General features: G+C 63.6%; 1 protein-coding gene across 3 annotated transcripts in view; it reads left to right on the plus strand.

Moving 5' to 3' along the window:
* Nucleotides 1-23,947, plus strand: part of INPP5A (inositol polyphosphate-5-phosphatase A) — a 163,769-nt gene that overhangs the window by 133,469 nt on the left and 6,353 nt on the right. For all 3 annotated transcript variants that reach the window (XM_077763011.1, XM_077763010.1, XM_077763012.1), the window contains exons 10-12: nucleotides 10,875-10,970; nucleotides 11,059-11,133; nucleotides 18,406-18,479. In XM_077763011.1, coding sequence (XP_077619137.1) covers nucleotides 10,875-10,970; nucleotides 11,059-11,133; nucleotides 18,406-18,479 — 245 coding nt within the window. The remainder of the gene's footprint in view (nucleotides 1-10,874; nucleotides 10,971-11,058; nucleotides 11,134-18,405; nucleotides 18,480-23,947) is intronic.

Below are 23,947 nucleotides of genomic sequence, written 5' to 3' on the forward strand. Positions count from 1 at the left end.
CCCGCCGGTACTTCCCGCGTGCCTGTGGCGCGGCGGGGTGGGCGCGGGGCCCGGGCCCGCGTGGCGGTGGTCCTGGGGGCCAGGGGGCCATGGGTGGGTCTGCCCAGGGGGTGGCACTGCCCCGGGGCCCCGCCCGCCTGGGGCACGAGTCCCGCGCCTCGTCCGCCTCGCCCTCCTGGGGGTCCCAAGAGCAGCCTGAGAAAAGCGTCGGCCGGTCTGTGCTTCCCGCGAGCCTGTTCTCGGAAGCCCCCCCCTTGCGTGGGGAGCCCTGTTGTGGATGCACCTGTGTCTGTGACCTTGGGCAAGGCCTGGCTGGGAGCCATGGGGTCCTGTCGGGTTCTTAAGCGTGGTCTGGGGGCATCAATGCCCTTGGCAGTGTAGATGGGCCAAGGGGGCGGTACAGCCCCGGGTGGGCACTGGGGTGTGGGCCCCAGGAGGGGCCACGGACGGGGGTGGAGTGTCCTCTGTCCATCCCCTCCAGGACCTCAGACTGCTCTCTGCCCCTTCCAATCCGCCGAGGAGAGGAGTGGGGCGCCTGACCTTTCCTTCCAGAGCGCAGCATGGCCCAGGAAAGCGCAGGTCAGGGGGAAGCCCACTGGGGCTTGACCCCGACCCACGCTGCCCCCGGCCAGCCTGGGCTTGGGCCTGGCACCGTCCCCCCTCCTCTCCACCTGGGTGGAGTCTGGGCAGAGTGCCCCCTCCTGGGGTTACGGACACCCACATTCAGTGCCTGCAGACAGGGTCCTGGGGACCGGGGGAGAAGGCTATGCTGACCTCGACCCCTGTTCTCAAGGAGGCAGCCCGCCCACGCACAGTCCTCAGATTCCCGAAGTCAGCGTGCAGGGGACCCCGAACGTTGTGGACTGTGCCCAGCTGTGTGTGGTGAGGAGGCCTAAGGAGGTGTCCAGGAGGGACTCCGCGGTCACTTCGTGGTTATGCTGAGCGCTGCTGTGTGAGAAGCCACCGCCAGACTGGGTTGGGGTTTTATGGTGAGCCCCACGTAGGGTGGCAAGGTCAGTCTCCTTGGACTTGGGGCGTCCGGGGCTCCTCGCCTCCTGGGTGCTGTCCCCGTGCTCACTGGCAAATCTTCTCTGAAACAGCGAGGGGCCAGCGGGCAGATGTGGCCTCCGGGAAGCTCAGGCTGCCCCTGTGCCTCCTGAGGGCAGAGCAGGGGGGCTCCCGGTGGGGGTCACCCAGGCCCCCGAGTGCAGGAGGGGAAACCAAGTCACTGGTAGAGCGGGCGGCTCTGGGGGCCAAGTCTTGCCCGGCACCAGCCTTGGAAAGAGCTGCGCCGCGGGGGAGCCCGTCCCCCGGGAATTAGCGGCTTCCTGTCTCAGATGCAGATGAACAGCAACATGCTTGCGGCGCAGAACTGAGAAGACGGTGCTGCGACGGGACTCGGCTCCACTGAAGCCGTAATTAAAACATACACAGATTGAACACGATTGTCACGTGCCGTCCAACAGGCCGTACGTCATGAAGCTGATTATTAACGCAGCCTCGGGCTCAGCCTGCCGGCAGGGCCGCCCAGAGGGTATGTTTTATGCCTTGCGCTGTGGCAACTGGCAGCTGGGGCGCTCAGCTGGCCACAGTGACAAAGAGTGACAGCAGTGCCAGGCGCTCCCGTCTCTGCGAGGCCCGGCCGCACGCCCACCTGCCGTCCTCCATCCCTGACAGCGATGGTGATGGATGCGTTTTTAGAGGCCGGCGGCCGTTTTGAAAACCAGTTGCCGCTTACTGTCACGTGCACGTGTGCCCGGGTGCCAGGTGGGCCTATCGGGACCCGGGTCCTCAGGACCCGTCTGGGAGGGGCGGCCCAGCACTGACAGCGCCAGCCTGGGAAGGAGCCGGAAGGAACCACAGCAGAGCCCACCCCCTGCATCACAAAACCACCAAAGACCACAGCCAGCAAGAGGGGTGCGGCCAGACCGTCCCCAGACCACCCGCCTTTCCCCAGGGCACCTGCGTCCTGGGGAGGGCGCTCCCACTCGGCCTGAGAGGGCATCACCCTTCCCGCCCTTGCCAGCACCCAGGAGGCCCTCTGAGAGGCGCCCAGCCTGCACAGTCACTGTGCCCACAGGAGCGCCAGGCAGCGTGGTGGCTCGCGTCTGCTCTCCTGTGAGCTCGTTGAAGCAGACCCCAGCCTCACCTCCCCACCCCCAGCCCCGGCCCCTGGCCCCATCCCCCGNATAATGCTTTCACAGACCCCTAGCCATCTCTGAGATGGTGCAGGTTTAAATGTGCAGACAGCTTCATCCTCTGTGTCGCTAGCACACGCTGTGGTCCTGAGGGTTTCTGTTCTGAATTGGGCGTCGGTATAGACGGGGCTGGGTGTGCTGGCGGCCTCCTGAGCTCTGGGCACCTCTCGCATCAGCAGACTCCAGAAGGTGCAGCAATGAGTGGGGAGCTCATGCCGGCACCTTAGCCTGCACTTGGCTTGTTTGTGCGGCTTTTTAAGACTCATAGTTTAAAGCAGCAAATTTACTCACCTAAGTCATTAGATTTAGTTGCTGTTTTAAAAAAAGAGACTTTATCTGGTCCGTTTTGGTATAGGGCCCGCAACAAACAGACCTAAACCTAAAACAAACTACATAACATCATAATTATGACTGTTCTGGTCTCACATTTAGGGGATTTTTTGCCAGGAAGTTGGCCTTACAAACATTAGCTGGTATTTCCAACTGGTACATTGATGTCAAAATAATTACTGCCTTAATGATAGAAAAAGAGGAAAAAAAGACAAAAGCATCAGAGGCTTTCACCCTCACCCGTCCCCTATTGTGAGAACTTGATTTTCTGCTTCGTGGGCGGCTCTGTGCTCAGTGGTGTGTGAGGCATCTGTGTGTCTGTCCTGCTGGGTGGTGCTTCAGGGGCCACTGCTTTCCAGGTCAGCGTGGCCCACGGGGCTCTACGACGGTGGCAGGCAGGCTCCGTGGCGGCGTGTGGCCTGCGCCGGCTCGAGGAGGGAGCGCCCGGGCCGGGGGTCCTGCCCTGCCTGCCCTGCTGTGTCCCGGGGTGTCCCCAAGAGACCAGGCCAGGAGCGCATCCGGTCTCCCCAGCCGGAGCTGTGCGCATGGCACACACCTGCCTTCCTTCCAGAACACTGGCCGCGGGGTCCCGCATGGGCTCAGAACTGCCACGGGCTTGCCCAGCGCTGCTCCCTTAGCGCCTGCCCTCGTGGCCAGGCTAGCAGGGAGCTCGCGGGCGCCGTCCGGGGAGATGAAAGGGTCTTTATGGTGTGTTGTTGTTCTGGGTGAACAGCGCACAGTCTGAAACAAAGCCGGGGAAGGCGCCGTGGCAGCTGACATAACCCTCATAACAGCGCCTCCCCATGACCCCCTGCTGGCNGGCCCCCGCTGCAGCAGCCCCAGCACCTCGGGGCCCCTCAGAGGCTGTGTTTCCCCCACACTTAGTAACAGATGTCTTTCCCCCTGGGAGTGCAGGGATTTGGTGGGAAAACCTTCGAAAGAGACAGAGAGCCCACCAGAAGGGCCCCTGGAGGTTAGCACGAACAGGGCAGCAGACGGACCATTGGGGGCAGTCCCTGCTGGAGGCAGCGGGTGCCTTTCCAGATTGAGGACAAGACCCCAGGGTGCTCTCCAGTCAGGCTGCCTGCTCAGCCCTCAGGCCCCCGGCCCCGTCCGGGGCTGCTCTCTGTCGGGCAGGCCATCCTGACCCTGAGACCAGGGGGACCAGCACGGGGACACTTGCGGAACGGCAGCTGTTCGCGGGCACCACCCCCGTCGCCTGCAGCTTCTCCCTTTGCTTCTCAGGAGCTGAGCATGTGAGTGTGTCCTGGGTGTGCCCTGGTGTGCCTCGTTGGCACGTGCGTGCATTGAACACAGGCATGTGTGTTCACATACACATCTGTCACCTGTGCACACATGTGTGCGCCTGAGCGTGACAAGGAAGGAGGCCAAAGAACTCATACCTCTTCTCTCCCACCAGAGACACGTGCTGTCGCCAGGGCTGGGTGTGCCCTGGTGTGTCCTTGCCGCTGTGGGCGTCGCTGCTCAGTGCCCCGTGAGCCCATGCCCAGCGGGGACGGTCAGAGAGCACTGGGTGAGATGCTCCTTCCTGAGCACTTTCCCTCAGATGCGCAGGATACCAGGGACCAAGGCAAGTTTTAAAGCCGCCAGTTTCCATTCCAGAACCTTCAGTGCCGTGAAGTAGTGGTGGCTCCCTGTTACAGCTCTTGAGTACGCTCACGACGCAGAATAACATCTGCAGGCGCACAGCAGCCAGAGCAGTAATCACGGGGCCCGACAGCGCTTATCTTGTGTCCCCGGCACTCAGATAAATGTCCGGGGCCCGGGGGTGCCTGTCGGAACCCGATGCGCTAGTCTCTGCGCGGCGCGGCAGGGAGCTCGTGTAGGACCCTGAGCCCCACCCCCGCCCAGGCTGACCCGCCGGTGGGTTCGGAGGTGTCTGTACTCTCGACTCAGGTGTGTGCAGGCAGTGGGGCGCGAGACTGGGGCCACGGTGCTGCCACCGGGCGCTGCGTGGCCCTCGTGGCCGGCGCCTGGGGGGACTGTCCGCATCGTAACATGACATTATTCCCTGGAGCCAGCTGTGTAAAAGGTAGCGGCTTCCCATTAACTCTTTTTAAGGAGAACGTACGTCAGGCACTCGGGCGGTCTTTGTGAGCTGCCTTTCAGAAGTGCTTCCCTGCTCTCTGGTCACTGCAGCCTGAGAGGTGACAGCTGTAACCTCTGCACACGGCCCCTCGTTTTCAGCCATCGGCTGAACAACGAGGAGAGCGATGGGTGGTGAGGCCCCCACCCGCTGACATGCCTCCGCTCCATGGTGGTTCGGGGAAGGGCGGCCTGCGCCCTGTGCCGGGGCGAGAAAGCCTAGTCGCGGACGGGAGCAGACTGTCCAGGGCTGGGGAGCAGCCCCGTGCCGGCGACCTGAGTGCACCCACGCCCGTCACTGCCAGACACCGGCCCACGGGGGACGGAGGGGCCGGGTCGGGCGCACTCGTGCTAACCGCGTAGCCGATGGGGCTCCGGCCCAACAGACACCCCGTTCCAAACACGGGCAGACCCCGTGGAGACGATGCGAAATCGCCTGCCAAGCCTGGGTGAAGCCGGGTGGGAGTCGCCACTGGGAGCTCAGCGTCCGGGTCTCCTGTCTGCAAAAAGCCCCGGTCCCAGAGGGCGAGGGGCGTTGGGCCGCGTGCCTGGGGCCTGCAGGTGGGGCCGCTGTGTCCGGGGAGGACGTCCCCTGTGAGCGCACGGAGCTCCGGGCCCCTGGAGAAGGCCGTGCGCACGTGCGCACCTGCCGTTTCTGAGCTCGTTCAGGCCGGCCTCACGCCCCTTTCTGGGCAGCAGAGGCCGGCTCGTCACCGCGGCCCCAGCTTCCTGCGCCGCGCTCTGCTCTGCGCGGGACGGGGCGCAGCCTCCCGGCTTCCGAAGGCGTCCGCGGCCCCTCCCTGATGCCGACGCTGCCTGGGACACTGGCCCCCGGCTGACCGCTTCGCTTCACTCTGCCTCCACAGCGCGTTTCAGCGCAGCTGTGTGTCGGAGGGTCCTGGGGACCGCGGCCCAGGCCCCACTGCTGGCCCGCCCGCGGCGGCTGGTGCTGCGCCCCGAGCCCTGGGCGTCAGCCGGCTCCGGTCCTCCAGAGGATGGGCCGCCCTGCCCCCGGCTCCCTGGCCCCCCTTGAAGGCTGGGGACCTTTCAGTCCATTCCTTCTGCAGACTTCTGTTGGCTTGGCCGGACTCGGGCCACGAGCATCTGGGGCTGAAATTACACTGGAGCCTTCCTTTGTTTCCGATTTCACGCTCTCAGAGGGTCTGCATGTCCGCCTGCGCCGAGCTGTCAGCCGATGAAAGCCGTGGCAGGGTCGCGATTCCAGGGAANGGACCCCGGGGGGGGGGGGTGGGTTCAAGCCCACCCACCGCTCCACCGAGGCCTGGCCACCCCTGCGGAGGGTGCATCCTCCAGAGCCCCTGGGCACGCGGCTGGGGCAGGGCTCAGGGCCCCCCCCCCCCCCGCCCCCCTGCTTCCTCCTCCTCCTCCTCCCTCCTCCCCCCTGCTTCCTCCTCCTCCTGCTTCCTCCTCCCTCCTCCTCCCTCCTGACCCCTCCTCTCTCCTCTCCTCCTTGTTACTGATGTCTGAGAAGTGCCAGATGCACTTTCCTTAACAGTCACTGTCTTCAGACGGGTTTATTCCTCCTTGTTGCTGGGAAGAGGCTTGTAAGGGACTAAAGCCGGGTTGGCTCACACTTCAGGAGCCTCGCCCGGAGCGCCAGGCGGGAGGGGTGAGGTGAGGGTGCCCGCAGGTCCAAGGTGCCCCCATTAAGCCGTTCTGCGGTACAAGGCTTTCCCGGCTCACAGTGCCTCCTCCAGACGGTCTGGGTGTGAAAACAGAGAAGTCTGCATCCCGTTGCCGGAGCCTAATTCCTTCAGAAATTGCTGGAATGTTTCCCACAACGCTGCCTGCACCGTGTCTGTGGGGGGCCCAAGCTGGCTTCGTGGCCACATCCATTCTCGCCCCTGCACGGNTCCCTCCTCCCTCCTCACCCCTCCTCTCTCCTCTCCTCCTTGTTACTGATGTCTGAGAAGTGCCAGATGCACTTTCCTTAACAGTCACTGTCTTCAGACGGGTTTATTCCTCCTTGTTGCTGGGAAGAGGCTTGTAAGGGACTAAAGCCGGGTTGGCTCACACTTCAGGAGCCTCGCCCGGAGCGCCAGGCGGGAGGGGTGAGGTGAGGGTGCCCGCAGGTCCAAGGTGCCCCCATTAAGCCGTTCTGCGGTACAAGGCTTTCCCGGCTCACAGTGCCTCCTCCAGACGGTCTGGGTGTGAAAACAGAGAAGTCTGCATCCCGTTGCCGGAGCCTAATTCCTTCAGAAATTGCTGGAATGTTTCCCACAACGCTGCCTGCACCGTGTCTGTGGGGGGCCCAAGCTGGCTTCGTGGCCACATCCATTCTCGCCCCTGCACGGAGGGAAGGAAAGCAGGGGCCCTCTGAGGGGTCCCGGCCCGGGCAGCACCTTCCTCGCCCTACACGTTAAACAGTCAGCCGACATCTGGCCTGACTGGTTTTCATTGCGACTGAAGTCAGGATTAAACCTGCCCCCACCTCTTTGTAGCCCCCAGACAATGGCCCCGCTCACCCCTCCAGACAGCGAGCATCTGGCCTCCAAGAGATACAGGCCTGTGTCGGGAAGCCCTTCCCCCCGGTGCAGATGTGGGACAGGCTGTGCTGGGGCCAGTGTCCAGGTCGGGAGGCCACGGTGCTGAACTTGGGTGGCATCCCTGCTGCTCCCTGAGGTGCCTCCGAAGGCCAAGCAGACCGTCTGCTGAGAACCTTCCCGTGCTTGTGGCTTTGGTGATCCCAGCCCTCACTGCCAGGTGGGCTCAGTTGCAGGAAGGGAGGCCGTGGCTCCACCAAGCTCTGGGGATGGGGCGTCCTGACCCCGACGAGGTCACCCCAACTCACCCCCCGCTGGTCCCTGAATGGCCTGGGCCGGGGCAGGGGTCCTTGTGAGCCTGAGGGAGACGGAGACCCCTGCCCACTTCCGTGGGGGCTTCTCCTGAATCTGCAGGGGGAGAGGGAGACCAAACTCATGTCCCACCCACGCAGTCATGTCCAGCAGACGTTTTCAAATTCCAGACACACGGCCAGCACGTCCGAGGCTTCCTGGGTGTTGTGCGGAAGGTGCACCAGGCTGTCCTGCCCCTGAGGAGGGAAGGACCCACGGCCCCAGGGGCCGTGCCCACAGGGCACACATCTCTGCACTGCCGACATCCTGTGTCCGGGCAGCCCCCAGAGACTCGCCCTTCCTCTGCCCCTCGGGCCCCTCCCAGCCACAGTCCCTAGATGCCTGTGGGGAACATCCCAGCCGGCGGCGTCCATGCAGGTGGCGGCCCGAGCTCTCCTGACGCCACAGGAGGGGACACTCAGCACAGCATCGTGGCTTCTGTTTACAGCTCAGACCCTGAGCAGTTTAAACAGGAGGTCTTCACAGACCCTGGTTCGGGCCGTTACCCAGCCCGTTCCCAATGGAGTTTTTTACATTTACATGTATACGTTTTTGTTCTGTGCGCTTCTTACCAACACAGACTGAAACGTACCGCATGGAACCTTGGAACACCCTTCCTAACGGACGTACCCCGTCCTAAGCTGCCCCCACATCAGGCTTTGTTCAGTAAGGCCCAGGAGGGGACTCACACCGGACTTGTTCTCCAGGAGCCAGGACCCCCTCCGCCCTGGCGCTCTGCTCCACCCCGCCCTGCAGGCATCAGGTGCCGGTCTGTGGCGGCTTGCCGTGGGGACTGAGTTCTGCCCGCTCCCCGTCCTCGTCCTCGCTGCCACGGACCGCAGGGTCCTTCTGTCTGCAGCAGAGGTAGGGGCTTGAGTCTGCGAGGCTGCGTCCGCCGGCCCAGCCGGAAGGGTCCACATGCGCTGCCTTCAGTTGAGTTTTGGATCATGGGCGAGGGTTGGTGGCTATTGAGTGGGGGCTCTGGGGACAGATGTGGCTTCTGGGATGGGTAGGGGACACGTGCGCCTCTGACCACAGGTGGCTTTGTGCCAGTCAGGTAGGCCGTGAACGACAGGATTCACAGAAGACACTGGAAATGGTTCTCTGGGCTGACACCGGGGCCCTGGGTCCTGGGGGCACCGCGTCCCGGCCGCCTGCTTCCGCCGTTATCTGCACTGCGAAGAAACACGGGAGTTTCCTGATCCACATGCCAGGTGGGCGGCCCTGGCGACAGCGGCCCCGTGAGATTCCGAGACAAAAACGAGGCGCTCGAGGGCCGGGGCCGGGCCGACCTGCCTGGTGCCCCTTCGTGCGGCTGCTGATCATGAAATAAACCTTGGCCGGCTCTGTAAAAATAGCGTTTGGGGTATTTTTTTTCTCCTTTCAAAAGAAAAATCCTTTCCTTGAGGAGGCGAGCCTGGCATTTCTGCATGAGTGCTCATGACTGGGGATTGAAAGCTGGGGCGAGGCCCGGGGCCGGGCAGGCTGCGGCCCGATCGCTTCTTTAAAAGCCCGTGAATGAGGTGGCGCCCCGGGAGGGTGCGGAGAAAGGACCGGAGAGCCGGAGCCGGAGGCACAGGGCGGCCCTCTCAGAGAGCCCGGCTGATCAGATGTTTATCCTTTGGAAGCCCGCGAAATGGCTAGATAAAGCAGTTTCTTTAAAAAGTTTCTAGCAGGTGCCTTTGGGAACCGCGTCCTGGGGTGGCCACAATGGCCCTCCGCCCGCCCGGGCCCTCCCCCATTCACGGAAGTGCTTAAGCCACTTAAGCGCATTAGCATCTGGATGGAGCGGGCCTCCGAGCGAGGACTCTGAGGACTCGGGCGGGCAGGGTGGCCGGGCTCTGCTCCGGATTGTTCCGCCCTTGTTCTAATCCCTGCTGCTTGAAGGCGGCCAGACTGATTTGTGACACACGAGTCCAAAAGCCACTTTGGGGGCTTGACCTGCCTAACTGACCTGTGCTCCGAATGTCAATGGCCTGTCCTGGGTACGCTCCGGGGACGGTGGTGGTGGCTGCCGCCTCCCCTGCCCCACGCTGGGCGCTGCGCGTGCGTGTCCCCAGCGAACCTGGGAGGGGTTGGCGGAGGGGGCGCTCGCCCCGGGGTGCCGGGGGGGGGGTCCTCGGAAGCCTGCTCCGGAGAAGTCTCCGCCACATGTGCCGCTCAGTGGGCCTGTCTGGGCGGGCGGCTCACCCCGGGAGGTGGTCCCAGCTTTGCAAGGGCCCTCAAGTGGGAGATGGTTTTAAAACGTCAGAATTAGTTGTTTTGCTGACATGTTCTTTTTTAAACTNTGGGGGTGGGGGGGTCCTCGGAAGCCTGCTCCGGAGAAGTCTCCGCCACATGTGCCGCTCAGTGGGCCTGTCTGGGCGGGCGGCTCACCCCGGGAGGTGGTCCCAGCTTTGCAAGGGCCCTCAAGTGGGAGATGGTTTTAAAACGTCAGAATTAGTTGTTTTGCTGACATGTTCTTTTTTAAACTAAGGTCGTCCAGCCACACTGTGGAGAGCGGCCCGGCCGAGGTGCGGCTTACAGTCGGGCCTCGGTCCTGAGTGCACGGTCTGTCCCTGGCCGGCCCCGGGCAGCCTCCGTCCGCCTTCTGCCTCCAGCTGCCCTTCCCGGTCGTTCTGTGCGCACGGACCCGGGGCTCGACCTTCCCCTGATCCGCGGCGCGGGCGGGGCGGCTCCCGGGTCCTCTGTCCTCTCCCGCGAAGGCCTGTCCTGTTTGAGCACATCCCGAGCTGCTTTTGTTAAACATACTCCTGCGTGCCCCTGGCCCCTGTGTCTTCTTCCCCGAGCCCAGGGAGCAGGCTTGCCGCCCTGGGTGGGGGTCCCAGTGTCGTCCTGCGCCCACCCGTGCCTTTCCTGCCTCACGCCCCGGTTAAGACCAGAAGAATTTTCTCAACCAGCCTGGACTTAATTTAGTCTCTGCACTGGGGTGTGCTGTGTGCGGGGTCTGGCCATGCAGCCCTGGGGTCACCCGGGGACCCAGCGTGGCCTCAGTTCTCCAGGGTGCCACCGGAGCCAGATCTCACCACAGGGTGTCCCCGCCCTGAGGGGCAGAGGCCTCCTTGCCCCTCCGCTGCTCATGCTAATTTCAGTGAAGCCTCTAGCAGACCTTCCAGGGTCAAAGCCCAGCCAGCTGGGGGGAGGGGGCAGCATGGGGGAGCAGAGGTGGGCAGGGAGTTTGGGGCGTGTGCCTGGGCACCTGGGTGTGCTCCGGCTCCCATGTGGCAGGTCCCTGGTCCCTTTCCGAGGACGTGTGGAGCCAGGCGGAAGCAGCCCGGAAAGGACAGGGCAGGGAGAGAGGCCAGGAAGCGTGCTGCTTGCTTTCGGGGGGGCGTGGGCTGTGGATTCCTCTCCGGGGACTGAGCCCCTTCTGTGTCTTTCCCAGACTCTCTGCACACAGGCCACGATGCAGACAGTACGGGCCGCCGACACCAACGAGGTCGTGAAGCTGATATTCCGCGAGTCCGACAATGACCGGAAGGTAAGCGAGCCCTCGGCCGCGGCCCCTGGGGTGTGGTGGGGGCGCCTCGTCCGTTCCTCCTGCCCTGACGCCCGCGCCCCCTTTTCAGGTGATGCTTCAGCTGGAAAAGAAACTCTTCCATTACTTCAACCAGGAGGTTTTCCGCGACAACAACGGCACCGCGGTGAGCCCCGCTGTCCCTGTCCCCGGGCTGCGGCTGGTCAGCGGGCGGCTCGGGGGGGCCCTGTGTGGGCGGGGCTGCAGGTGCTGGGGCGGCTGGCGCACCTGCCCGGGCCTTCTGCCTCCAGCAGAACTGGGGTGCAGCTCCACGGTTGTGAGTGTGCACGTGTGGGGACACGAAACGTGCATCTCAAACCAGTCGGTGGAGCCCTGGTCGCCTGCCCTGCGGGGTCCGGAGAGGCTGCGAGGGGCCGCCAGACCCCCGGGGCAGCATCTGCGCCTGTTTGCAGTGCGCTGGCCGGGCTCACGGTCGGGGTGTGCAGTTTGCTGGGCTCTGAGGCGTAAAAGTCCCCCCGTGGCCAGTTCCCAGCCCCCAGGGCCCGGGGTTCTGTGGCGCAGAGGCGAGTCCTGGGTGGGGGCCCTGCCCACCCTCGGTCCTTTCTGCTCTGCCTCCCACCCCACTGCTCCGCGGAGGCTCCGTGCACAGCGCCCCCCTCGTTCAGGCCCCAGGTCCCCACACCCTGCTGTGTGGCCCTCGCGCCTCCAAGTCCACCGGGACGGTTGCAGGGGCGTCCTTATGCCAAAGCCTGGGTGGTGCTTGGACTGCGGCCCCGCCCCGCCCCCCGGTGCCCCACGCCCTGCATCTGGGAGCCCCAGCTGTGCTGAGCGCCCTGCACCTGTGCCTCGGTTTCCCTCAGCGCATAGAGGCCTCCGGCCAGTGTACGTGCTGGGCGACAGCCCCGTGTCCCTCCTCCTCGCCCGCTTCTGTCCCTGTCTCCTCATCTGTCCCTACCACCCCGGGGCCACGGCATCTCACTCGCCGCAGGAGCCCCCTCAGCACACGCCCGTTCCGGGGCCCAGCCAGGGACCTGCCTCGTGCAGAGAGTCGGGCCTCAGCTCCAAGCCCGTAGCCACAGGCCTCACCCCCGCGCGGGGCGCCCAGTTCCGCTCCTCCCACCGGCCCTTCCCGGTGGGCGCTCTGCCCTTCGGGGGCCTGGCCACACCACATCTCACCTCCTCCAGGGGCCTCCCCTCCCTCCGCGCCCCCCACGGTGCCCAGCTTGGCGCGCAGACGCTTACAGCCCAGGCTGCCAGGCTGCTTCCCTAGACGGGCGGCACCAGGGGAAGGACCATGTCCCGCCTGCTGTCTGCGCCCGAGAGGGCAGCACCCTGTGGTGACAGGGCCCGGGCACCTGGGGCACAGGAGAGCCCAAGGGACTGTCTCAGTGAAGTGCCACCCCACCCCTGGGCAGCTGTGTGACTTCTGGAGCTTAGAGCCAGGGTGGGCTTTCAGGGCCCCTGCTGCAGAGGCAGCCCCTCGAAGTGGGAGGCAGTGAGGCAACCAGGGCAGTGACGAAGCCGAGGTTCCGTGGAGAACCGTGGACACACGGACGCAGGGCTGGCGCTGGGGCCGCCAGGGACCGGATGGTTCGGGAAGGAGCAGGAGACGGGACAAGGAGGCCCCGTGGGGTCTGAACCGGGAGGGGGCGGGGGGGCGGGGGGGGGGGGGGGGGGGGGGGGGGGGGGGGAGGTGTGTGTTCTGGCCACGGGAGCCAGTGCACACGGACCCACAGTCCCTGGCTTCCTCTGGTAGCGTCTGGACACCGCGTGTGTAGCTGCCATTGGAAATGACGAGTGCCGTCACAGGTGGAGATAATAATTTTTATTTCTGCATATTTATCAGCGTGCGAAATTTTTTAAGATAGAGGAAGATTCGTTTGAACGTTCAGGGGAACATTTGAATTTCATTCAGAGATTTAAAAAATGCAGCATAGAGTCAGTGTAGGTTTCCACGTGGTTATCTTGGGAAGACCCACGTGCCCCTTTGCTGCGTCTGTCAGGAATCACACGTGGAGAGAGGCGCGCGGGCCCGGCCTCCGCGGGTGTCTGCCCGGCTCCTCCAGACTTGGGTGGCCGGCGCCACCTCCCTCCCTGCTGCTGCGGGTCCCGGGGGCTCCACGCCTTCAGAAGCGCCTGGCGGGGTCACGCCGATGTCCGTGGCCCTGGCTGCCACCCAGCACGTTCAAGAGCCGCCTCTGCGTCAGTCACGTGCAGGAAGTGGGGTCGTCGGGACCAGCCACGGGGGACAAGATAAATGGTGCGAGGAGCCGTGTCACCTCCGCGGCGAGGCACGCAGCCCCACGGCCACGGGAACAAACTACCCGTCCGCAGGATGGATGTGCCTGCGCCGGACGCAGCCCCAAAATCCATCGCGCCCTTCATCAAGCACTGGTGTTGTACCCGCCTGACAGAAATTTAATTCAAGCTGGCTTCTGGAAATAATTATTGTATTTTAAGAGTAGTAATCATTGGCCAGGACATGATTGAATGTGTCCATGCCTATTGACTTTTTCTATGATTTATAGCTTTGTTTAGTCGATATTCCCATCGAAATTGTATAATTAATTATAAGTGTGGCTGTCAGGGCTGCAGGATGGAGTGCCCTGGCGAGGATTTGGAGAGATTAAATTTTCCTTGGCCGTCCCAGGGCAGGGCTTGGGAATTTTCACCGCGCTCGGCCTGTTGGATAGAGATGTTTTCTGTGTGTTTAGCAACTGCTCTAGCTCAAGCGCATTGATTTTCCGGGCTCTTTTTTCTTTATCAGCCTGGTGTCTCTGCAGTAACAGTGGAATTTGTGCAGCTGGGGCAGGTCCTGACAGATACGCACGATCCGCCAGGCCCTTTATCATTGTCTACACACACCCCGAGCTGTTTTTCACTTCGTAATCAAGAAGAATGTTTAAGATACATGTGAAATTGGTTATCATGTTAGTGAAAAATCTCAAAGAGATACAAATTATCATCTCAACAGAAATGCAACATAATTTCTAATCAGGGACGTCTCACAGCTGGAGTTTGCCCTGTGGCCGTCGCCAGCGGGAGGAGGGAGGTCCCAGCAACCTGGCAGCCAGCCAGGGACCCGATGCGCCAGATCAGGGGTTGTGACAGCGAGCAGGCTGCCTGGGGCTGCAGCTGTGTGCGTGGGTGTAGGACTAGCCTGTGCCCCCTCCCCAAGCCTGGGGCACACGGGTCTGTCGGGGATTGACCTTGGCCTTGGCCAGAGTGTCTAGCACAGAGCCTGACACACAGCAGAGGCTTCGTAAGGATGTGTTGACCTGGAGTGAGAGTGTGAGAGCGTTCCAGAGCATCCCCACGCGGACAGGCAGGCAGGTCAGCAAACAAATGGGTGCGTTACGGGTGGTGCTCCCCGAGGAGCCTCTCCCAGCATAGGGGCCGGTATGAACGTGGGCTGGGTGTGGGCGCACGGCAGGGAAACGCAGGCGGCGGGCGCCTGGCCAGTGGGGACCTTGGAGGCCCGGGCTTCCCCAGCTGGGCTCTGTTCCTGCGGTCGCCGCTGGAAGATTCACTCTTGGTCCAAAGCAGATATTTATTTGCTTTAATTTTACTTCACACGCTGAGCAAGTGGAAGCGTGGCGGGTCCACTCGGCTCCCTCCCCAGATGCTGCTGCCCATCTGCACGGCCGGCTGGCAGAGCCACGCCCACATCTCACACCAGAGCTTTCCAGCATCTCTCATCACCCGCTGCAAGGTTGTGCTTGTTGAAGCATGTGTGCACACATCTGTGCGTGTGTGTGCAGGTCTGTGTATGTGTGCGTGTGTGCCTGTGCATGTATGCTCACGTGTATGTCTTTGTGTGGCTGCATGTGTGTGCGTGTCTGTGCATACACGTGTGTGTACACGTATCTGCACGTGTGTGCAGAAGTGTCTGCATGTGACTGTGCGCATCTGCCTGTGTGTGTGCATGCACATGTGTGTGCATGTGTCTATGCACATGTGTTACACAAGTGTCTGTGCACATGTGTGCATGTCTGTGCGTGTGTGTGTCTACACACATGTATGTGTGTGTCTGTGTGTGTGCGTGTTGGTGCATCTCCCTGCAGACCCCTGACGGGGGCATCTGTGGATGCCACCCACATGGACGCCCCCCGGACAGGTTCTGGCCACCGAGGGAGGCAGGGCCCAGCAAGGCTTCCAGGGGCCCTTTCTGAGGCTGCACACCTCAGAGGAACGTCCAGTGGATGACATGCAAGCCACTCGCTCACACACATGTGCTCACGGGCACCCGGGCACCCACACACAGGTGTGCAGTCCCCCTCCCCCTCAGCCCCTCTCGGTGTCCCCAGGGCTGGTCATGGGGCCCCGGGGACCCCTGGCTCACAGTCAGTCTCCCGACGCAATTTACAACCAGCACAGAACGAGAGCCCGCGTGCGTGTGCCTGTGCGTGCATGTGTGTGTGCGTGCACATATGTGTGTGCGTGCGCATGCATGTGCATGAATGAGCCCCTTCCAGCGGGGGACAGCGGCTTTGCCTTCGAGGAGCGGCCGAGGGTCTGCAGAGTGGCGGGGGGCAGCAGTCTCTCCTTTAGGGACGTGGTTTTGTGGGTGGCGCTGGGTGGCGTCTCGCTGTGAAGGGGGAGAGAAGAACCCCTTTCGGAGAAGAAATCTGGGTGCAGGCAGTTTCTCATTTCCCAAGGGAACTTTTGAAACTGTTTTCGGACTTTTATAAGACGAATCCCTGGGGTGACCGACTGGGTGCTGCTCGGAGCCACAGGCCCTGTTCCGGGTCCAAAACCGACACAGACGCCCCGTGGGGCTCGCGGGGTGTGGGGGGCGGAGGAGGATCCGGTGCGAGTGAGTCCGGGAGCCCTGAGGACACGCTGCAGCCGCTGTGAGCGCCAGGCCGGCAGGCGCGCNCCGGCTCACGAGCACGCGTCCTGAGTGTTTGTGTCCGAGCGCCCGGCCCCCCGCCTGTGGTTCTCTGTGCACGGCTGTCCGATGCAGGGCAGGCGCCGCGTTTACTGCCCCCCCCAGATGAAGGACCACAGACGGTGGCTTGCAGTCCTGAGACCCAGGACGGGTGGGGTGCACCCCTGAAAACACCCGTCATTTCAATAACTGATAGAAATTATAAGAGTATTTAATATGATTGAAAACTTGAAAGAATCAGAAATAAACACCACACCCTGAAAGAAGCAGATTAAAAAACACACAGACCCCGTGGCGGTGTTACCAGTGAAGTCCCCTTGGGTGAGTCCGTGGCGGGACAGCCTGAGGGCGCGCGGAGGCGCAGCCCCTGCGACCAGGGCAGCGGAGGTGGGGGCGGGCGCAGAGTGCGCGGGAGGCCGCGTCGACGCTTGGCAAGTCGACGCTGGAACCACGGACGGCCCTCAGGAGAAGGACGTGTCCGTGAGAGGCAGCGGGGCACCAGACGGGAGGGGAAGACGAGGCACAGCCGTGAGGACAGCGTCGGGTCAGCCGCCAGAGGGACGCTGGCACCAGGCAGCAGCACTGTGACCCAGATGCGCAGGGGGGACGGGTGGCCAGGGCGCCCGGGGACCCACACCGGGCCGAGTCGGGAGCCGCGCCTGAGGGAGGCACGCGAACGTCGGTGTTCACGGCACGAACTGCTCTTTGTGGACACGCGCGGGTGCAGGGTCACGGGACCCGGCCGTCCAGAGCGCAGCCACCGTGGGACGGGGAGGGTCCCGCAGCGCCTCTGTCTCTGCCGTCGTGCGTTTCCCTCCGTGTCAGCGGGTTTGGGAGCCACCGAAGACAGGCGGGCCCCAGGCAGGCAGAGCGCGGGCTCTGTGGCCGGAAGCCAGTCGCCGTGGGGAAAGGACAGTGCTGTCCACGTTTCCTTTAAACCGCCAGTCAGCCGCGGCCAAACTGCTCCACCACCTGCTCCACGCAGGGCCTCTCCGGACCCGGCTCCTGGCCTCGGGCAGGCCGGCTCCTCTTGGCACACGGCACCTGCGTGAAGCCAGCAGCCGCCCCGCGTCCCCACCCCCCCGACACGTGGGGCCTGCCTCTGACTTGGGAAGGCCAGGTGTTCAGGCGCCAGGGTGACCTCCATGAGAAGCACACCACAGGCACGTGAGTGTGTGTGTGTAAATGTGAGTGCATCTGTAAGCACAAACGTGCAAGTGTGCATCTAAGTGCGGGACCCAGAGCGCATCTGTCTCCCTGAAGACTTCCTCTCCATCCCCAACTCCACTGAGGACCTGACTCGGAAATTTCCAGAAGCTACTTGGCCTGGAACCCACCTTGGAGGAGGAGCTGGTTTCCCCCTGATGTGGGGGCGGCGAGGCCACTTGGTGCCGGGAAAGCCAAGCCAAGCTTCCCCATCCCCACGTGATCCTCCACCCGCCTCCCCGTGCCTCCCCTCCCCCTGCGGGGCCCCTGGGCCCCGGGCCCCCGTGTCGGGGCTGCACTGAGCAGGCTCGCGCTCAGTGGACGTGGGCTCACAAGTGGCTCCCGTGGGACCCGGGCCCCGCCCCTGGCGCGTGAGTCTCGCCAGGCAGGGTCTGCAGGTCTGAGGCTCCTTGTGACTCCCGCCTGCGAGTGCCCGGGATTCTGTAGGAACGTGTGTGAGGTTCAGGCAAGCGTGTGTGCAGGGGGACTGGGTGGCCCTCCTGACCCCCAGGCCCCGCACCAGCTTCGCCCAGGTGTCGCCCTCTGACCCCTCTGACCCACTCCAGGAGAGCGCCAGGTGCAGGTGGCTCAGTTGGGGACTGCGTACTCGGAGCTGTGGATGCCGAGCTTCGGGAGTGACGGATGAGGCAGCCGGGGCGAGAGCGGGGTGACAGGGCTGTGACGGGGTGGCGGGGGCGGGGTGACAGGGCTGTGTGACGTTGCCGCTCGGGCACATCCTGACACTGTGTGCAGGGCAGCCTTGTCACGGCCAGTGTGGCCAGATGCCGCTGTGACACCCTTCCCTCCCGGGGCACGGGGGGTTGGCACCAGGCCGTGTGCTTCCGTCCTGAGGTGTCCCCCTGGGCAGGGCGCTCTCCTCCACGGGCAGAAGCCGGTGGCCCCCCGAGCATGCTGTGGGGGTCCCACTGGTGTGCCGACTCGGCCATTTTTTTGTAACAAATTTTTTTTTAAATGTTTCTTTATTTTGAGAGAGAAGGAGAGGGAGCATCCCAAGCAGGCTCTGCGCTGTCAGCACAGATCCCAGCACAGGGCTCAGTCTCAGGAGCCGTGAGATCATGACCTGAGCTGAAATCGCACCTGACGNCGAGGTCGACACTGCGGACTCTGCGACTTAGCCTGGGCAAAACGACGAGCCGTGCCCGCACGCTGCCTTGGTCCGTGGCATGCTGTCCACTGCCCCTTGCAGCTCCGAGGAGGGCCTGCGGGCCCCCCAGGTCTGTGCCAGGGCGCGGACGGGCAGCTGTCAGCAGGGCCCCTCGCACACAGAACCCCCGTGAGGCACAGCAAAGTGACCTTGTGTTTTTCTGTTTCTTTTCTTAGCTCTTAGAATTTGACAAAGAGCTGTCTGTTTTTAAGGACAGACTGTATGAACTGGACATCTCGTTCCCTCCCAGGTAAGGACCCACTTGCTGGACGAGCAGGTAACTTCCCCCCTGTCCTTCCCGCGGCCTGAAGCAGCAGCCCACTGAGAGCATTGAGGTTCCGTCAGCTTCTCTTAAAAAAAAAAAAAAAAAAAAGATGTTTTTAAATATGTAAAACACTGCCTTCTCAGATGAGCACACTGGGGGCCCCAGCCGCTGCTCTGGGTTCTGGGTCTTTCTGGGAGCATCAGGGGTTCCCACCACGTGCTGTGCTGGGGTGTGGTTTTGTTTTTCCCTTTCTCAGGCAGAGAAGCTTCTGCTGGGTTTTACTCTGATGTGTACGACTCTCGGGTCTGCAGGGAGGACAGCCTGTTCCCTCGGGCGCCCAGGCTCTCAGAGGGTGGGGGGCAGAGAGGCCAGCGGGGGGCCGGGGAGCCAGGCATCCTGGGCGGACGGCACCCTGAGGACACGGAGGCCCTGTCACCGGACTCCCCCGCTCCCTCCCCCCGTTTTTAGATCCCAGGCACGTTCGGGAAGCTTCCTAACGTAGGGGGTGGGGGCGTCACGAGACCCCACAGCTCTGCTCCTGGGACGAGCTCAAAACCAGATGGCCCTCCGTGCTCTGCGAGGGCCCCTCCACCCCCACGCCACAGTTCAGTCACACATTGGGGGCTGGAAGGGGCCCCACAGACCACCGGACGAGGGACTCCCTGCACCTTGAGGGCATGGGCAGGTACCCCTCTGACCCGAGGGTCCAGGCTCCGGCTGAGAGGGCCACGGCGTGGGCTGCAGCGGCCAGAGAGGGAGGCACTGTGGGTCCTGGTCGGCGCCCCGGCAGCTCCCACGGGGGTGCTGACCAGGCGTGGCTGCTCGCAGCCCCCACCCCTCGCAGGCACGGTACGCTGCAGTCAGGCGCACCTCCACATGCCCCCCAGATCTGACGAGACTGCCTCCTCCGGGGTGTGGTAGACCAGACCTCCCGAGTGCCCCCTATTTGGACAAGCTCCAGGGTCTCCGCAGGCTTCGTTGAGCTGGCCAGGAGCAAGGAGGCCTGGGGCCCCTTGGGCGGAGGCCACGGGCACCTGCAGCTGGCACCTGCTTCTCGAGGCCTCCCAAGTGCGGAGCTCACAGTCTGTGTGGCCGGCGCCCTGGTGGGCGAGCAGCAGAGATGCCCGCCTGTCCGCCCCCAGGCACGGCGAGAGCGCACGTGGCCACGCGGGATAGTGGGGTCCCGGGCTGGCGGTTCCTGGCAAACGAGGCGCAGCCCCCCCAGGAAGGTGGCCATGATTCCCTGCCGGCTCAGCTGGGGCCTCCATGGCCCGAAACAGGGGAAGGTCTCGTGCCACGTGGGAGAGCTTCAGAGCCGCCCGCGTGGGCCGGCCGTCGCCCGCCAGGGGCCTGGGCTGGGCTGCGCCCTCTGCGAGGTCCGTGGGGCGTGGGAGCCGCCTGGCCCGTGTGACAGGACGACGGCCCGGAGGAGCCCCTGCCCATCCTGGCACCCGGGAACAGCCCGCGAGATGCGCCGCAGGGACTCGCTGCAGGCGGTGTCGTGGGCCCTGGGAGCGGAGAGCTCGCTCTGGCCAGGGAGGCGGCTGTGACAGAGGAGAGGCACCTGACGTCCCGCCAGTGCTGGCTTCACTGGTGCAGGCGCTGCTTGGCTGGTGATTAAGTTATCAGATACTTTCCTTCTAGTTAGGAAATAACAGTAGTTCCCGAAGGTGGGCCTGTGGGGCAAGGATGGTGCAAGCGTTTTTCTAACAAAATCGGCAGCTCAGCTCCAGGTCCAAAATCCTTGTGATATCAGGACGCAGTCACAGCACGTGCTCTGGGACAGGCCTACCCAGTGCTCCTGAGGCCGGTCCCCATGCTGCCCGGGGTCACCCCTCCCCCACTGCCCCGTCGCCAACCCCTCACCCCCTGCCTGGGTCACATCCGACTTTGCCCCCTCCCCCACTGCCCAAGGCACACGGCCCCTCCTCCTTTGACTCTTTAGTATTTTTGAAACCGTGTCTGCGACCAGAGCCCACAACCCCAGGGTTCGCCGCGTGGGGTTCGGGGCTACCGCACCACGGGAAGAGTGTAACAGCCATAAAGTCTGGGAAAAGAGCAGGCGCCGGTTGGGGAGGTGGTGGTAGGGTCTGGTGGCTGCCAGATAAATTCTGACTCTCCCGTGAGATAAGTGGTCTCAGCATGCTGCCTGTGCGCGCCCGTGTGTGAGCGTGTGTGCACACACGCGGGTGTGAGCTCATGTGCAGTTGTATATAAGCGGTCGCATGTGTGGGCTGCAGCGGGCACAGACAGCACATGGGGGTGGGTACAGGGGATTGTGTGCATGTACATGGCCATTGTTTAGGTAGGAGTGCACGTGTGTGCACCTGTGTAGGTGTGGGAGTGTGTGTGCAGAATGTATGTTGCTGTACGTGTGCGTAGTGTCCACAAATGCAGGGGTGTGTGTGCACGTGTGCATGGGTTTTACTGCATGTACACGAGGTGTGTATATGGAGTTGGTACACATGCATGGTTGTATGTGTACATGTATGGATACAGGGCTCTGCATATGGGTGTGTGCGTGTGTCTTGTATAGGTGCCTATGGGTGTTGGGTGTGAGTTGTGTGCACACGTGCATGGGTGTGTGTGCACACGGGCCTGTCTGCACGTATGTATGCACGTACATGGGTGTGCAGGGGAGCACTACATGGGAGCAGGCATGCGTGCGGTAGAGGTGTATCCTAGTACATCATGTGTGCAAGGCGTGTACGCAGTGCTGTGTGTGTGGTATGCACGTGTACGTGTGTAGGTGTTTACTTGTGTCTGTGTTGTCTGGGCGTGGCGGTGTGTTTGGGTGAGCGAGGGGGGTGTCCCTTGGGCGTGGGTGCGTGTGTCTGGACCGTGCACAGCCCGCGGCGTGGAGGAGGCCCGCGGCTGACGCCCTGGGGGCCCCTGACCCAGAGCGGTTTCCTTGCACGCTGTCCTTTGTCCCCTCTTGGAGCAGAGGGTGAGGAGCCCCCGGTCACTGGCTGCAGGGGCTCGGGGACACGGCTGTCCTCTCGCCGCCCGAGGGCTGAGTCACAAATAAGGAAGCACCTCTTCCGTGGCCAGAGCCTCTGGAGGACCGTCAGGCCTGACCGCCCCGCCCTCTCGTCCAGCTCTTCCTGGCCCCACACCCCCGGCGCCCGCCTGACCAGGGGCGCGACGTCACTCCATGGGAGAGGAGGCGGCAGTTCCGTCCCCACCGCGGGGTACGAGGCTGCACCCCGGGGCCTCCCGCTCAGTGGGGGCTGTCCTCCAGGGGTGCCCAGGGGCGGGCGAGCTCGCGCCCCTCCCCAGGCGCCACTTCCTGACCCGCAGGGCAGCTTCCTGCCTGCGAAGCGCGGCCCACGGTTCTGGAGCGAAGGGCGCCCAGCCCCGGTTCCCCACACGGGCCCCTTGAAGGTGTTCCCAGAAGGGGCCCCAGCTCCGTGTTTGTGCTCACAGCCTGGGCAGGGCCGGGTAGTGCCCGTGGAGACCCCTTGCTCGCCGAGAAGTGCCACGCCAGTTCCCTCCCCGTGAAGCCCAGAGGATCGCACCCGACACAGTCCGTTCGTGAACGAGCCTCCTCACTTCCCGAGCTGCCCCGGGTCAGCCGGGAGGCCCGGACAAAGCACCGCCTGTGTCTGAGGCTGTGTTCTCACCCCCCGGCGTGGCCTCGGGTCTTCGCCAGGGTACACTACTGCTCCCGGTACTTTCTGGATGGCTGTGAGGTCTGAGCCCGTGCGGCCGTGGCTGTCGGGTTGTTGGGTCTCAGGGAGGCCTCTGTTCGCTCCCGTTCATCAGAACCAGGGAGCTGCGATGGTACCCGAGGGCGTGTGCCCCCGCCGGGAGGCAGCGTGTGCGCAAACCCTGAGCATCTGCTCCCGTGGCCGCTGGCTGGTTGTCAGAACGTGTCGGTGCTCCCTGCCCCTTATCCACGCGCTGAGTGCGTGGCACACAGGGCACGTGGTCTCTGTCCCTCTTGCAGCACCGCGCAGGGCAGGGTGCGCTCCGGGGATGGCTCGCCGGGGCCGGGGTGGCAGGTGGGCATCCGCATGGAGCGCCAGTATGGCCGTGCGCCCGTGAGCCCCACAGACGTTTCGTGGGCAGATGGGCCTCACGGTGAGAGAGAGGGTTCTTCACGGAGACATTTGTTAGTGTTGTCCGTGGACTAGGCTCCTGCTGGGTTGTGACCGATGCCGCCACTTCCGTCTCCTGAAGCCACAGTTCACATAGCACCTTCACCAGGGTGACCAGCAGTGACCAGCAGTGGGCGGTGGTCAGGAGGCCGTGAGCCCTTGGGGGGGGGGGTGAGGAGCAGGCAGGGGGCCAGGGTAGCCCTCCAGCCCCACCCCTGCACGGCGTGCTGGCGCCTGCCACCCCCACCGGGCGGGAGACGGCAGCCAGCCCGACGCCAGACGGTGACGGTGAGTCCGTGTGCCTGCAAATGTCCCTCCGACTGCTCGCCCTGAGCCCCGACCACGTCGTGGACCTGAAACCACAGCCGGGAGCAGCTCCTTCTTTGCTGTGGGAGGGGGTCGGCCACGTGCACAACTGGGGATGTCACAAGTTGGTCCTTCAGAGCCCCTGGGCTGCCAGATCGTTTAGACGTCCCAGAGGTCGGCAGGTGTGAGACGGCGTGTCCCCGTGGCCACCGAGCAGAGGACCGTGTGCCGTGGCGCGCTGCCAGCACGTGGGGCCGATGCAAGTTCTCCAAAAATCTGGGCTTTGCCTGAAAGCTTGAGGTTTCTTATTGGCAAAAATGCTCTCAGGTGTTTTCCTGGAGAGGAAACATGGCTCATTTTGCTGCCTCTTGAGAAAACTCCTGTCTGATGCCCATGTCTGAGCAACAGTCTTTCTGCCTTTCTAGCAAAGGAAAATGAAAAGACGGTCCATGAAGATGAACTGAAACAGCCACGTGGCAGAACGTGACTGTCCCTCTCGTCCCACTGTGTCGGGACACGTCCCGCCTCCCAGTCTGGAGAGTTGGTAGAGTAACCGCGTCTGTTTCTCGGGGTGGGGCCTCTGAAGAGAAGCAGGCCTGGGGACACCCCCCNCCACAGCCCCTGCTCCTCTCTCTTCTTTGTAGTTTTGTTTCTTTCCTTCCCTTTTCCAGGAATTTCAGTAACCGCTGCTGATTCCGAAAGCACGCGTTTGGGGACGCCCGTGTTCGCTCGGGCCGCGCGCTGCGCTGGGGACAGAGGCTGTGTAGCAGGCAGCGGTCCAGGGAGGGGCTCCTGTCCCCACAGCTCGCTGAGGGCGCACCCCCACCCTCCGCAGCAGGGAGCAGAATGTGCCGGTCTGGCGCCGGGGTACCTTCCGTTCCCTCCGGAGCCCGGGGCCCCCCCCCGCGGCCGGCCTGCAGACTCNGGGAGGGAGCTTGAGGGGCCGGGAGGGAGGGAGGGAGGGGGGAGGCGTCCTTGACGACAGGTGGACAATGGCTGGCTTTATCCCCCGCCGCCCCCAGATGCCTGGCCCTGCCTCCCCTGTGG

The sequence above is a fragment of the Crocuta crocuta genome, unplaced genomic scaffold, assembly GCF_008692635.1.
Source record: "Crocuta crocuta isolate KB4526 unplaced genomic scaffold, BGI_CrCroc_1.0 scaffold466, whole genome shotgun sequence".
Classification (NCBI taxonomy): domain Eukaryota; kingdom Metazoa; phylum Chordata; class Mammalia; order Carnivora; family Hyaenidae; genus Crocuta; species Crocuta crocuta.